We start from the raw sequence: 12,336 nt of genomic DNA, 5'->3' as shown, positions 1-12,336 counted from the left end.
TGAATTTTCAAAGGCCTCATGAGCCCACTCAGGAAACTATAAAGAAATGCAAGTGCTTAGTGAAATTTTTACCTCCCTCTCAGGAAAGGAGGGAGGTAGACAAGTTCCGGTCTGCAGAGGCCTCTGTCCAAATCCACCCATGATGGACTGACTCTCTTCTTGCTTTTCTCTGAAGTTCCAAAAAAAATGTTATTTTTGACAGAAAATGGCATAGATTGCATCTGGACTAATAAAATTCCTTGGGTTTTTATGATAAAAGCAAGCAGTGGTAAGGCAAGATCTTTGGGAATCCCATCCACTGCACTCCCCATGCCCCCACCACACCCGAACCCCCTAAGTTGCCCTGCAGAGTCTTTGAACTGCAAACTTTGTGCTTCTTAGAGGATATGCAGACACAGGAGACATCCTGGGCTCCTTCTAGTCTTCATCTGAAGGATAAGTAAAGCTCACCTATGTGACAGAAGGCAGTCTGGTGTACACAGAGGCCACTTACTTAGTTGTCAATCTCATTAAATAATACCATAATAGAAACACCCAGAATGCTGACCACATCGTGCTCTAAGGCCCCTTCAAAATGCTCCACAAGCTTTGTCTTCACCTCACTTGTCCTGGGCATCTTGTGTGCATTTTCATAGATTTATTTTGGTTTCTCATGTAATAAGACATGGATGTTTACTCAGTTCATAGAAGATGAATCCATAGGGAAATTGTCAGATTTAGTGTAAGGGTGTTCAAGACATCACAATACATACCCTCTAAATATTATCTCATTTAAGAATGGTTATGCTCACTGAGCTAAGAATGGCCACTAAAAACAACATATAGAGCAGGGCATGGTGGCGCACGCCTTTAATCCCAGCATTCAGGAGGCAGAGGCTGGCCAGATCACCATGAGTTCGAGGCCAGCCTGGTCTACAAAGTAAGTCCAGGACAGCCAAGGCTACACAGAGAAACCTTGTCTCGAAAAACCAAAAATAAAAGATAGATAGATAGATAGATAGATAGATAGATAGATAGATAGATAGATACAATGCTATCCAGCCAACTATCCATTTGCATCATGACTTACTGTCATTCAACTTTGTGTAGAAATCTCCATGTTTATCAACAGATGCTCATATGCAACTACTTAAATAATTTAGGGCTAGCAAGATATCTCCAGAGACAGAGATGCTCTGCAACCCTGACAACCTAAGTTGGATCCTTGGGACCCCTATAAAGGTGGAAGGAGGCAACCGACTCCACAGAGGTGTTCTCTAGCCTCCACATTCATGTCATGACATGTTTGCCCCCAACACATGCATCATGCTTAGACACATGATAGTAAGTAATGTCTGCCTAAGATAAGATCTGAACTATGACAACACCAGCTGACATCCCAGTGGGAGAAATCTCACAAAGCCCCACTCTTGGATGAAAAGCTGCAGGCAGTTAATGGCTGCTGACAGAGAGAGAATCAGCTCCTTTAGTGATTAGCCCACCCATAGGCTCTCCAGTCCCAGAAGGCTGGTCTTGAACACATGTACACATGGGCAACAACTTAACAGACTGTACTTGTATGTTTACATGTACATATACATAAAACAATGAATAAGAGGCCATAAACTTGAGGAGTCGGGGTACACAGGAGAAGGGGAGAAGAGAAGAAGGGAAGAAATGATGTAAATAGAGTACTCATCAAAAATACATAAAAGTTACTGGTCAAGAGAAATTGAAATGTCAGAAAACCTACAGTTTACACATGAGAAAAACAAAACTTCAGTAATCTCCAAATTTGACAAAAGTCCTAAAATTTCACATAGCTTTAGAAATGAGTGGGTCCTGAAGCTAAGAGGCTCCGTAAAACAGCACTGGCTATGAGGACGATTGGACTGCTCAAGTCTCCACGACAGCATGGAGAGGGAATTTCCTTTCGAATTTTGCTAACAGTGTAATATCACAAAGTCTACCATATGTAAGGAAAGGGAGTCAAAGAGACTTAAAATGTTGGCTTTATAAACACAATGAGATAAGGTTTTGCTTTGGGAAGCAGAGCATGATACACTTTTTTTTTTTTTTTAATTAGAAGAAATGTTTTCTCTTCCTTGGTCTTAGTCATTGTATGTCAGAAGTAAAACAAACAAACAAACAAAAAATATATTTATATCTTATGTGCAGTTCAAAATAAGTTAAAGGGCTGAGGGTGTAGGTCAGATGAGCATTTGTTAGTGTGTGAGGCCCTGGATTTTATCTAGAGTCACCAAAAAAAAAAAAAAAGTACAGAAAATCAAAATGTCCATGAAGATGCTTGTGGCAGCTGGATTTGTAACAATGGGAAATGCCCTCATGGTTCACAGAAGATGACAGGTAAGTGACAATTGCAGCACTTTGAACTGGTGTCCCTGAAAAGCTTCTAATCACATTGAAAACTAGTTATCCCATAATGGTAGGTTTAAAACAGCAAGAAAAAAACCAAACAAACAAACAAACAAAAACATACAGTCCGTATTGTTCGGCCATATCAAAATATGCCAAAAGATGGCTGAAAGGGGAAAACTGCAGCAATGTTTCATTGCACGAGATGCCCTGGCATCTGAAGGGCCCACGTGGCCAAGGGGGTCCTATGGGAGTGTGCAAAACACAGGCTGTTGCAAAGATAATGGGTTGCTCTCCACAAACTGACAGAAGGGCCTCATTGCTGAGGATACCTGCATGACTCATTGAACATGAAGAAGTAGAGCCGGTGCCCACATGGAGCCCTCACCCCACATTCTAGTGTCTTTGGTCTGGGAAGGTCTCTGCGGGCTACTGAAAGAGACACAGAAACACCAACCAGCCACAAGACCTCTGACCTACAATCTGTCCTGCCTCCAAGATATGTTAGGGCAATGGTGCCATAGGACTTCTGGGAGTAGTCAACCCATGTCTGATTTGACTTAAGGCCATTTTCATGAGACAGAACCCCTACCCAACACTGCTTGGCTATTGAACCAGAGATCAGAACCCAAAAACCTAGAGTAAAACCCAACACTACTGGTCTTAAAAAAAAAAAAAAGTAACAACAAAATGACTCCTAATGACTCCTAATGATATTCTGCTGTACTTATAGATCAGTGCCTTACTCAGTCATCATCGGAGAAGCATCCTCCTGCAGCAGACAGGAATGAATGCAGTGACCCACAGCCAGACATTACACAGAGAAAGAGTCCTTGGAACACAAAGCTCTAAATGGGATGTCTCCATCAAATCCCTCCCCCTCAGAGCTCAGGGAACCCTTTGGAAGAGGAGGAAGAAAGAGTGTAAGAGCCAGAGGGTGATGGAGGACACCACGAGAACAAGACCTCCTAAATCAACCGAGCAAAGGTCATATGAACTCAAGAGACTGAGGCAGCAAGTACCAGGTCTTCTGCATGTATATTATAGTCTTTATGGACCACCTGAGTGTGAGAACTAGTGAGTCTCTGATTTGTGTGTCTGTTCTTGAGACCCTTTTCCTTCTGTTGGATTGCTTTACCCAACTTTGATATGATTTTACACTGTTATGTTTGATTATTGTCTCTTAGAAGTCTGTTCTTTTCTAATGAATGCTAGAAAGAGAGTGGAATTGGAGGGAGGGGATATGGGGAGAAACTGGGAAGAATAGGGGTAGGGGAAACTATAATCAGTATATTTTGAATGAGAATAGGGTCCATTTTCAATAAAAGGAAAAACTAAAAATACATCAATGTGAGGCAGAGCCATATAAAGGGCCATCTGTGGTTAGATGACCTAATTAAAGCCAGAATTATGGCTGACTGAAGCATGCCACTTTGTCCAATTGAGTGCGTCAGAAATAGTCCACCTCTCAGTTGACTTTACTCGTAAACTCCATGGTTTCAATAGGACAAGATGGCATCTTCCAAAAAGATAGCTTGTGCTCCGAGTCTGTACTCCTTATGAGAAGAAGCTTATAGATTGCCATCGCAGCGTTGAGTTCCCAGCAGAGTCCCCGTCACTCTGGTGTCAACACTTGGGAGTGACAACACTTTGGGTAGTCCAGGGCCTGGGCCTTTCCCTGTCCTCCTCACCACTCATGCATGACCTAATCCCTTCTGACTGAGAAGTGGGGAGCGTGTGGTCACCAGCAAGCACTCACTAGGGCAAATGGCTCAGGGATAAACAGCTAGGTCATCTACTGTTCCAGAAATTCCCCATGGATCCCTGCCTGCCTGTGAAGGAGTGTGCCAGTAAGTTTTCTGTTACCATAACAAATACCTAAGATGCTCAACGTATGAAGAGTAGAGGCTTATTGGAGGTTCAGAGTTGGGAGTTCCACTGCTACTGGGCTTGTGTTAAGATGGAAGAGCATAATGCAGAACACATAGGGAGCAACCATCTCTGACCCCCAATGCTGGGGTCAGCTTTTGACATGGATGCTCGGGATTCACAGTCAGGTCTTTTAACTTATGGAACAAGCTCTCTTACTCACTGAATTATCTTCCCATCCTCTCCTCCCACTGCTTAGAGGCAGGCTCTCATGTAGCCCAAGCTGGCCTTGAACTCACTATGTACCCAAGGATGACCATGAACTTCTTCTGATCTTCCTGTTTGTGTCCCATAAGTGCTTTGATTGCAGGATGTATCCACACACGTGGTTAGGCACATCGAATGGTTCCAGCACCTTCTAATGGTACATGATCATGATGGGACTCCAAACCTTTATGGACCTTTGTGGGGAAATGTCAGTTAGCAACTACAGTAAAAAGGTGATGGTCACACCTTATCACCCCTTTTCAGGGCATCTTTCTGGTTCAGTCTCTGTTCAGAGGATACACTGAAGACAAGGAGCCTCTTCCTGGCTGAAGAGCATTTCTGGAAGCTGCTCAATTGTGGGACTCGTGGCTTTGAAGGCTTGGGCCACTCTTCAAGTCTTGACCTCAGGTGCCAATGACAAAGGCACCTTATCAGCTTCCTTACCAGGCAGTGTAGGCCTCGTGCTTGGGGGGCTTCCTCTCCCTGCAGGTAGTATATGACAGGTCTTCACAAACCTTGAGAATGACATAGCAGAGGGTGCCATTCCTCAGGAAGGCCTGAAAAGTCTATGAACCCAAGTCTGGAAGGGCCAAGGAGCCATTCCACATAGGAGTTCGAAGTAAAAAGAGAGCAAAGGTGAAAAAAAAAAAATCATCCAGGCCCTTTGTATTCCCTCTGCCACCTCTAGTTCTATAAGTAAATAAGCATCTAGGCAAAGCCTGGTGCTTTCCAAGTCCTGGAAATGAAAGGTTACCTGGATTCGAGGTTGGTCTATGACGTGGTACAGAACATCAGGAGTGGAAATCCAACAGAGAGCACAACTCCTTTTAAATCAAGGACTAACCAGTCAAATGCAATAAGCAACAGTTTATTTATAAAACAGAAGAAAAGAAAAAGACTTAATTATTTTACGACAGCTTATAGATTGAGTAAAAATACCAGTATTAATATATATGTATATACATAGTGCATACATACATGTACAGATGATGTGGCAACATTACATGCTTCTCAGGACAGAAGAATTAAAACATGTTCCCTCAATAGATTAAAACTTTGATCACAATCTCAATCGCAATCTCTCTTTCAGACTTCCAGTACAGGAAGTGAGCAAACCAGGGCCTAAACGTAGAACCCCTCTGCTATGCAGCAAGGACAACGGGCTGCCATGGGTCATGAGCAGGGTCTTCAGCATTCTTAACAAAGGTCTCCATAGCCCTACACTGTGTCACCTTCTACCTGAGATGAGACGGAGCGATGAGGCGTGACAGTCGTAGGTTTCATGTGTATGTTCACATGGGTAACAAAAGCGACTAAAAAAACGGTCTTCTTACAGCAACACTGGCCATGAACACTCAGGGGAGGACTCCTTTCTCCTCTTTCCTTGCCAAGTAAAACACAGAGCCCCCTCCTTAGAAAAAGAAATAGAGAAAGGGAAGGGGGAAAAAAAAAAAAAACAACCCAAAACCAACAACTCAGAGTGAAGCACCTCTGGCGATGATCAGCACACAGCAAGGGACAGAGAGGTAGCGTTTCCATGATGACAGCTCCGGGCTGACTCAGATGATTTCAACACACCCTCTTCTGCAAAAGGCACTCACATATTGTCTGTTTACAAATCATACAGTGGGGTCCAAGCATGGGAGTCTCTCCTACAAATATAAAAGAGATAAGCTGAGGAGCTGGCACAGCAGAGAAAAGGGCAAGAGATACACATTGTGGATAAATGTGTCTTTCTTTTCTTTTTTCCTTTTTCTTTTTTTTTTTTTTTTTTTAAGGATAATCAATAAAGGAGTTTAAACATTTTTTTTCTCACTGAAAAGTTTGGAATTCCAATTCAATTATGAGTAAGAAGCCAGGTATGAGCAAGGATGAGAGATGGAGTCCAAAACACTGACAGAGGGACACCAGCTTCCCACGTGGCCAAATCGGAGGATGTGGGCTACTCTGGAATGTGAGAGAGGGACGGAGATGGGAGGCTGGGAAGCAGGGGACCACGGTGGAGGGTATCTTCAGGAGCAGAATGGATGCACGGGGAGCTACACTGAGGATGGGTGGCTCCCTCCCCACCGCCCTTGCATCTCAGGCCATACAGACCCTGCCCAAGCCAAGGCTGCCCTCACCGGGACACCACTGAGCTAATGGAATTGTAGGATGTGCCACTGTTACAGCTTGAGGCGTAGGCCTCCGGGCCACTGCCATCAAGGTTGATCTTGAACACAGAAGAGGCCTTCAGTAAAAAGTCCGCAGCATCTCGGCGCCCCAGCTCCCGAAGTTTGGATATCAGGATGCCCACTGTACTCTCAGGGTAGGAGGTCCATTCCTGTAGCAAGGCATGCACTGGGCTGGGAAGGAAATCCCTAGAAGCCCTGGTGTTGGTGTTGTGCTTGGCCACCATATCTGGGAGGCCCAAGTTCATGGCCAGAAGGCACCAGTCTTTTCCCATGGGGTCAGGTGGGTCAAGAAGGCGACTCAGTTTCCGCCGGGTCAGGAGACTCAGGTCAGATGCGTGGATGTCCATGCCAAGACTGGCCTGTGAGTAGACATCATGACACCCAAAGCATGTGATACTGCTGAAGCTCTCCTTGTATCCTCCCATGGTGTTGGTAAGGGAGCTCTCCTTCAGGGTCTGGGCACGGAAGAAGTCCCGGGGCTGGTAGACCATGACTGGCTCATGGTGTTCCCGTAGCTGCTGGGGACTCAGGTAGTGCTTTACCGTCAACAGTCCCGGCAAGGTGGTGGCCATGACGTTCTCGATGGTGCTGCACACCGAGTCCAGCAGCAGGCAGCACTTAATCTTCTCTGTCTCCAGCCCTCGCACCTGCACCTCGATGCCCTGACCATGACTGACCAGCAGCACCAGCAGTTCAGCCCCACGGTTGGTGATCCTGCAGCCACTCACCCACAGACGGATGTCCGCGTCGCCCTCGGCGCTCTGTTGGTGTATCCACCGGCACAGGTTAACTTGGACTTTGTGGAAGATGCCACAGGGGAAGGGGGTGATGTGCTCTACAGGGACAATGCGCACCCCACCATACACCATCACCTCATCCTCCTCATCTGCCCAGGAGCGCTGCAGGCTATCTGTTTTGATCAGAGCAGGAACATCCACCATAGTCCCACTGCTCAGGTCCCGGGCGCAGATGTCCATGGCGTCCAGTATCTGCAAAAGCTCCTCCACATCACTGTCTGGGACCAGGCGCTGGATGTCTTCCATGGTATAGCGGCCCCGATAATGGTGCAGGGCCCGCGGTGTCTCCACAGAGAGCAGCTTCCCCAGGACGTTGGTGCAGAGCCATCGAGGATCCAGCAGCAACACATCCTGCACCGTCTCACTCTGCATGATGTTGATCTGCCAGAGGAGATAACCCACAGTCATCAGACAGAAAGGAAACCCAGGCCAGAGACATTCATTACCCAGAGCTTGGGGGGGGGGGGGGGAGAAGGGCGCCTCCAAAGGCCAGAGACATTCATTACCCAGAGCTTGGGGGGGGGGAGGGGAGAAGGGCGCCTCAAAGGCCAGAGACATTCATTACCCAGAGCTTGGGGGGGGGGGGAGAAGGGCGCCTCCAAAGGCCAGAGACATTCATTACCCAGAGCTCGGGGGGGGGGGAGAAGGGCGCCTCCAAAGGCCAGAGACATTCATTACCCAGAGCTTCGGGGGGGGGGGGGGGGGGGGGGGGTGTGTCAGGGGGGGGGAGAGGGGAGAGAAGAAGGGGCGCCTCCAAAGGCCAGAGACATTCATTACCCAGAGCTCGGGGGGTGGGGGTGGGGGAAATGGGGGGTGGTTGGGGGGGGTGTCAGGGTGGGGGGAAAGGGGGGAGAAGAAGGGCGCCTCCCAAGGAGACAGGCACACTCTGAGACAATGGATGCATCAGTAAACCAAACCTGCCCCCAAGCTGGTGCATGACTATCAGGAGAATTTCCCAGAGCCGATTCCCATGGAGGTAAGAATTGAAAGTATGTAAAGACAGAAACAAAAGCAACAGCAAACCAAAGCAATCGAGGGCAGGGGGTGAGACAAGAGAATGGAAAGATTGGCTTCTGACGGGACCTGAGTCGAGAAGAAACCCACAAACGAATAAAAGCAGCCAACAAAAGAGATCATCAGGGCAAACAGAAACCCCAATAGGAAGAGAATAAGCCCAGCCGCTGTTCCAAACCAGCGCTGTGCTTCTGGGTGGTTGTCACGTGTTTTACTACGTTTTGTGTGGGAACAACTGGTCTTTGGAGACACTCAATGACTTAACGGTAAAACATGAGGCTGTCGGCAAAGTAAATGACAGAAGATGGGAGAAAGGAGGCAAAGGAGTTAAAATGTAAACAGCTGGTCAGGGTCAGCTGTGGTGTTCAGTATGTGAGGGTGCACGGTCAGGGTCAGCTGTGGTGTTCAGTATGTGAGGGTGCACGGTCAGGGTCAGCTGTGGTGTTCAGTATGGGAGGATGCAGGGTCAGTGTCAGCTGTGGTGTTCAGTATGTGAGGGTGCACGGTCAGGGTCAGCTGTGGTGTTCAGTATGTGAGGGTGCACGGTCAGGGTCAGCTGTGGTGTTCAGTATGTGAGGGTGCACGGTCAGTGTCAGCTGTGTGTGTCAGTAGGGAGGATGCAGGGTCAGTGTCCAGCTGTGGTGTTCAGTATGTGAGGGTGCACGGTCAGGGTCCAGCTGTGGTGTTCAGTATTGTGAGGGTGCACGGTCGTCAGCTGTGGTGTCAAGTTATGTGAGGGGTGCACGGTCAGTGTCAGCTGTGTGTTCAGTTTTGAGGTGCACGTCAGGGTCAGCGTGGTGTTCAGTATGTGAGGGGTGCACAGGTCAGGGTCAGCTTTGGTGTTTCAGTATGAGGGTCAAGCGTTGGTGATCAGTATGTGAGGGTGCACGGTCAGGGTCAGCTGTGGTGTTCAGTATGTGAGGTGCACGGTCAGGTCAGCTGTGGTGTTCAGTATGTGAGGGTGCACGGTCAGGGTCAGCCTGTGGTGTTCAGTATGTGAGGGTGCACGGTCAGGGTCAGCTGTGGTGTTCAGTATGTGAGGGTGCACGGTCAGGGTCAGCTGTGGTGTTCAGTATGTGAGGGTGCACGGTCAGGGTCAGCTGTGGTGTTCAGTATGTGAGGGTGCACGGTCAGGGTCAGCTGTGGTGTTCAGTATGTGAGGGTGCACGGTCAGGGTCAGCTGTGGTGTTCAGTATGTGAGGGTGCACGGTCAGTGTCAGCTGTGGTGTTCAGTATGTGAGGGTGCACGGTCAGGGTCAGCTGTGGTGTTCAGTATGTGAGGGTGCACGGTCAGGGTCAGCTGTGGTGTTCAGTATGTGAGGGTGCACGGTCAGGGTCAGCTGTGGTATTCAGTATGGGAGGATGCATGGCAGAGTCTGTAGTTTTTCTGAGACGAGATGTCACTCTGTGGTCCAGGCTGGACTTAAATTCTTCATCTCCTTACCCCCGCTTTCTGACACCTTGACATCTAGCTTCCATGGTAATGGGATTTTTCCAGGAAAAGGCTCAGGATATTGTTACTAACATACTAACAAGATATAGTTTAAAGACACTAAACATTTTTGTATGAAATTTTTATGTTTGCCAGTGTGATAAGCCCTCAACTGAAAGAGGGAGCAAGCCAAGTGTGACATCCAATGGAGACTACTGTCCATTTCTTTAAAAGCACAAAAGTTGGAGGGGAAAAAATGTAAGAAAAAAAACAAAACAAAGCCAGAAATCCCTTTTTTCTTCTGAGCCCTTTTAGGATAGTCTATGAATAATGGCGACTCCAGGTGGGCTTTCCTTACAGGGAGCTCTGGCGCCACCTGCTGGCTGTGGGACTCTACTGCCCTAGTGTGGCTTTGGCCTTTCACCACTTTCGCCTTTGAGCCTCAGACTTAACTTCCCCAGAGTAGTCAGTCTTTTTTCAGCTGGGCATTGAGTGGACCTCCCTTCACCACTTCAAGGTAAGCAACTATTGTTACTTCTTTATGGTTGAGAAAAACAAGACTTGACCCACAGAGGAGGGAACTAAGCGGCTCGTGATTTATAACCGGACTGAGAAAGGCTGCAGCGGCGCCCAAGTGGCCCACACCACCGAGCTTTCCTCTCCTTTTCCCTCTTTCTTTCCCTCTTTCTTTCTTAAAGTCTCAAGCTCAAGGGGAGAGGGCATGTGACATGAAATTAAAAGAGTTATACAACATTTACTTAGAAAATATCTGGTCTAGAACTACACTATAAGAGAACACTGTGGAAGGAGAGGCAAGATGCCTTTCATCTCTAGCTTTGTCCCACCCCTGTCCTCTTCCTTGCATTCCATGACCTTGCAGCATTGCTACTCAGCCAGCCAATCAGATGGCATTTGACTGGGAGTTCGAAGGCTGGCATCATTGTTTGAGACCCTTCTGGACCACTAGCTCTCGACTCGGTATTAGTTTCCAAGATTAACAACCCAAGACAAATGCAAGCCCAATGTGGCACCCAAAAATCAACAAACCCGGCTTCTGGCTTTCAACATCGTCCTCGGAACACTGCTTCTCCCTGTTACTAATCACAGCTATTGCTCCTGACCTAGCCTGGCTCATAGGGCCACTTGATTTCAGAGGAGGCAGGAGGTGATGGCCGTGCCATTTCCTGGGGCCAAGCACACGATGCAATTAGAACAGAGCTCCCATACTGGGCCAAGTGTCACACAACCATGAACAAAGACCAATTTCTGTCATTTCTGGTGGGCATTGCTTGCTGAGGGGTCTTTAAATGTGTGGTCCTCATATCATTGTCACAGCGCCTCATCGTCCACAGGCACAGTCTCCATAAAGACACCTTGTGGGCTTTTCTCGGTATGTGTCAACGCAGGAGCATTTCAGGAGCCAGAGCCTCTCAGTTCCCTCAGAGCAGCTAGTCTAAGGCCACCAGGAAGAGCAGGAAGGCAGTGGGTGGCTAAGGGGGTAGCAGAGACCCAGTTACCGCAGACAAGAGCAACTAACAGGATCTAGAAGACAACTGCAAAACAAACAAACAAACAACAACAGCAACAACAAAAACAGAACACAAGGGAGACGTAAACAGGGAATAGCTGATTCCACCTGATATAAGCATTGCACACACTTCACTTCTAGTAATGTACTGACAGCCTGAGACTCTTACCAGAATGTTCTATGCATGCAGGTCACACCCCAAACAATGCATCTAGCAGCATGTTAACATCCTAGGACTTCAACTTCCATCAAGCTACAAACACACACACACACACACACACACACACACACACACACTGAACAATGGAATAAATGTCTCCTCCTTTTAACAACCAAGAAGCATATAGATTTTTTTGGTGCAGGTAAAATAAAGGAAAAGTGTGTCTTGCAGGTCAACTTTAAAAGAGAACCCCTCACTTGCCACATTATGCCTGTGTGCATAATTGGGCACGCACATGACAAAATCAGATGCATCAAACAAAGACATAGTCACAGTCAGCAAAGACTCACATAACCCAAGCCTGTCAATCAAAATAGAGAAACTCCCAAACTTTGTCCCCTGTAACCCAACTTACCCCTCTTTTGGGCTTCATAAAGAAGCCCCAGGCTCTTGAGCAGGTTTACTCATGTGACCTGCTGTCAGTCTGGTCAGTGTATTGCTTTCTGATCTGCACTATTGCTTTCCTTTGAAACCATGTGAGGTTTTTTTGGTTTTTGGTTTTGGTTTTGGTTTGGCTTTTTTTTTTTTTTTTTGGTTTTTTCGAGACAGGGTTTCTCTGTGTAGCCTTGGCTGTCCTGGATTTGCTTTGTAGACCAGGCTGGCCTTGAACTCACAGTGATCCGCCTGCCTCTGCCTCCCGAGTGCTGGGATTAAAGGCGTGCGCCACCGCGTCCAGCCCA

The 12,336-nt window shown here is 47.4% G+C and overlaps 1 protein-coding gene across 1 annotated transcript in view; it reads right to left on the bottom strand.

Moving 5' to 3' along the window:
- Nucleotides 1-6,506: 6,506 nt before the first annotated feature.
- The window catches only part of Dapk1 (death associated protein kinase 1), a 67,888-nt gene continuing 62,058 nt past the window's right edge, over nucleotides 6,507-12,336 (bottom strand). Inside the window, exon 24 of the mRNA XM_051151138.1 lies at nucleotides 6,507-7,843. Within this exon, the coding sequence (XP_051007095.1) occupies nucleotides 6,611-7,843 (1,233 nt within the window). The 3' untranslated portion in view covers nucleotides 6,507-6,610. The remainder of the gene's footprint in view (nucleotides 7,844-12,336) is intronic.

The sequence above is a fragment of the Acomys russatus genome, chromosome 9, assembly GCF_903995435.1.
Source record: "Acomys russatus chromosome 9, mAcoRus1.1, whole genome shotgun sequence".
NCBI classification, from domain to species: Eukaryota; Metazoa; Chordata; class Mammalia; order Rodentia; family Muridae; genus Acomys; species Acomys russatus.
The sequence above is the reverse complement of the archived record's forward strand: the minus strand, read 5'-3'. Positions and strand labels throughout refer to the sequence as shown.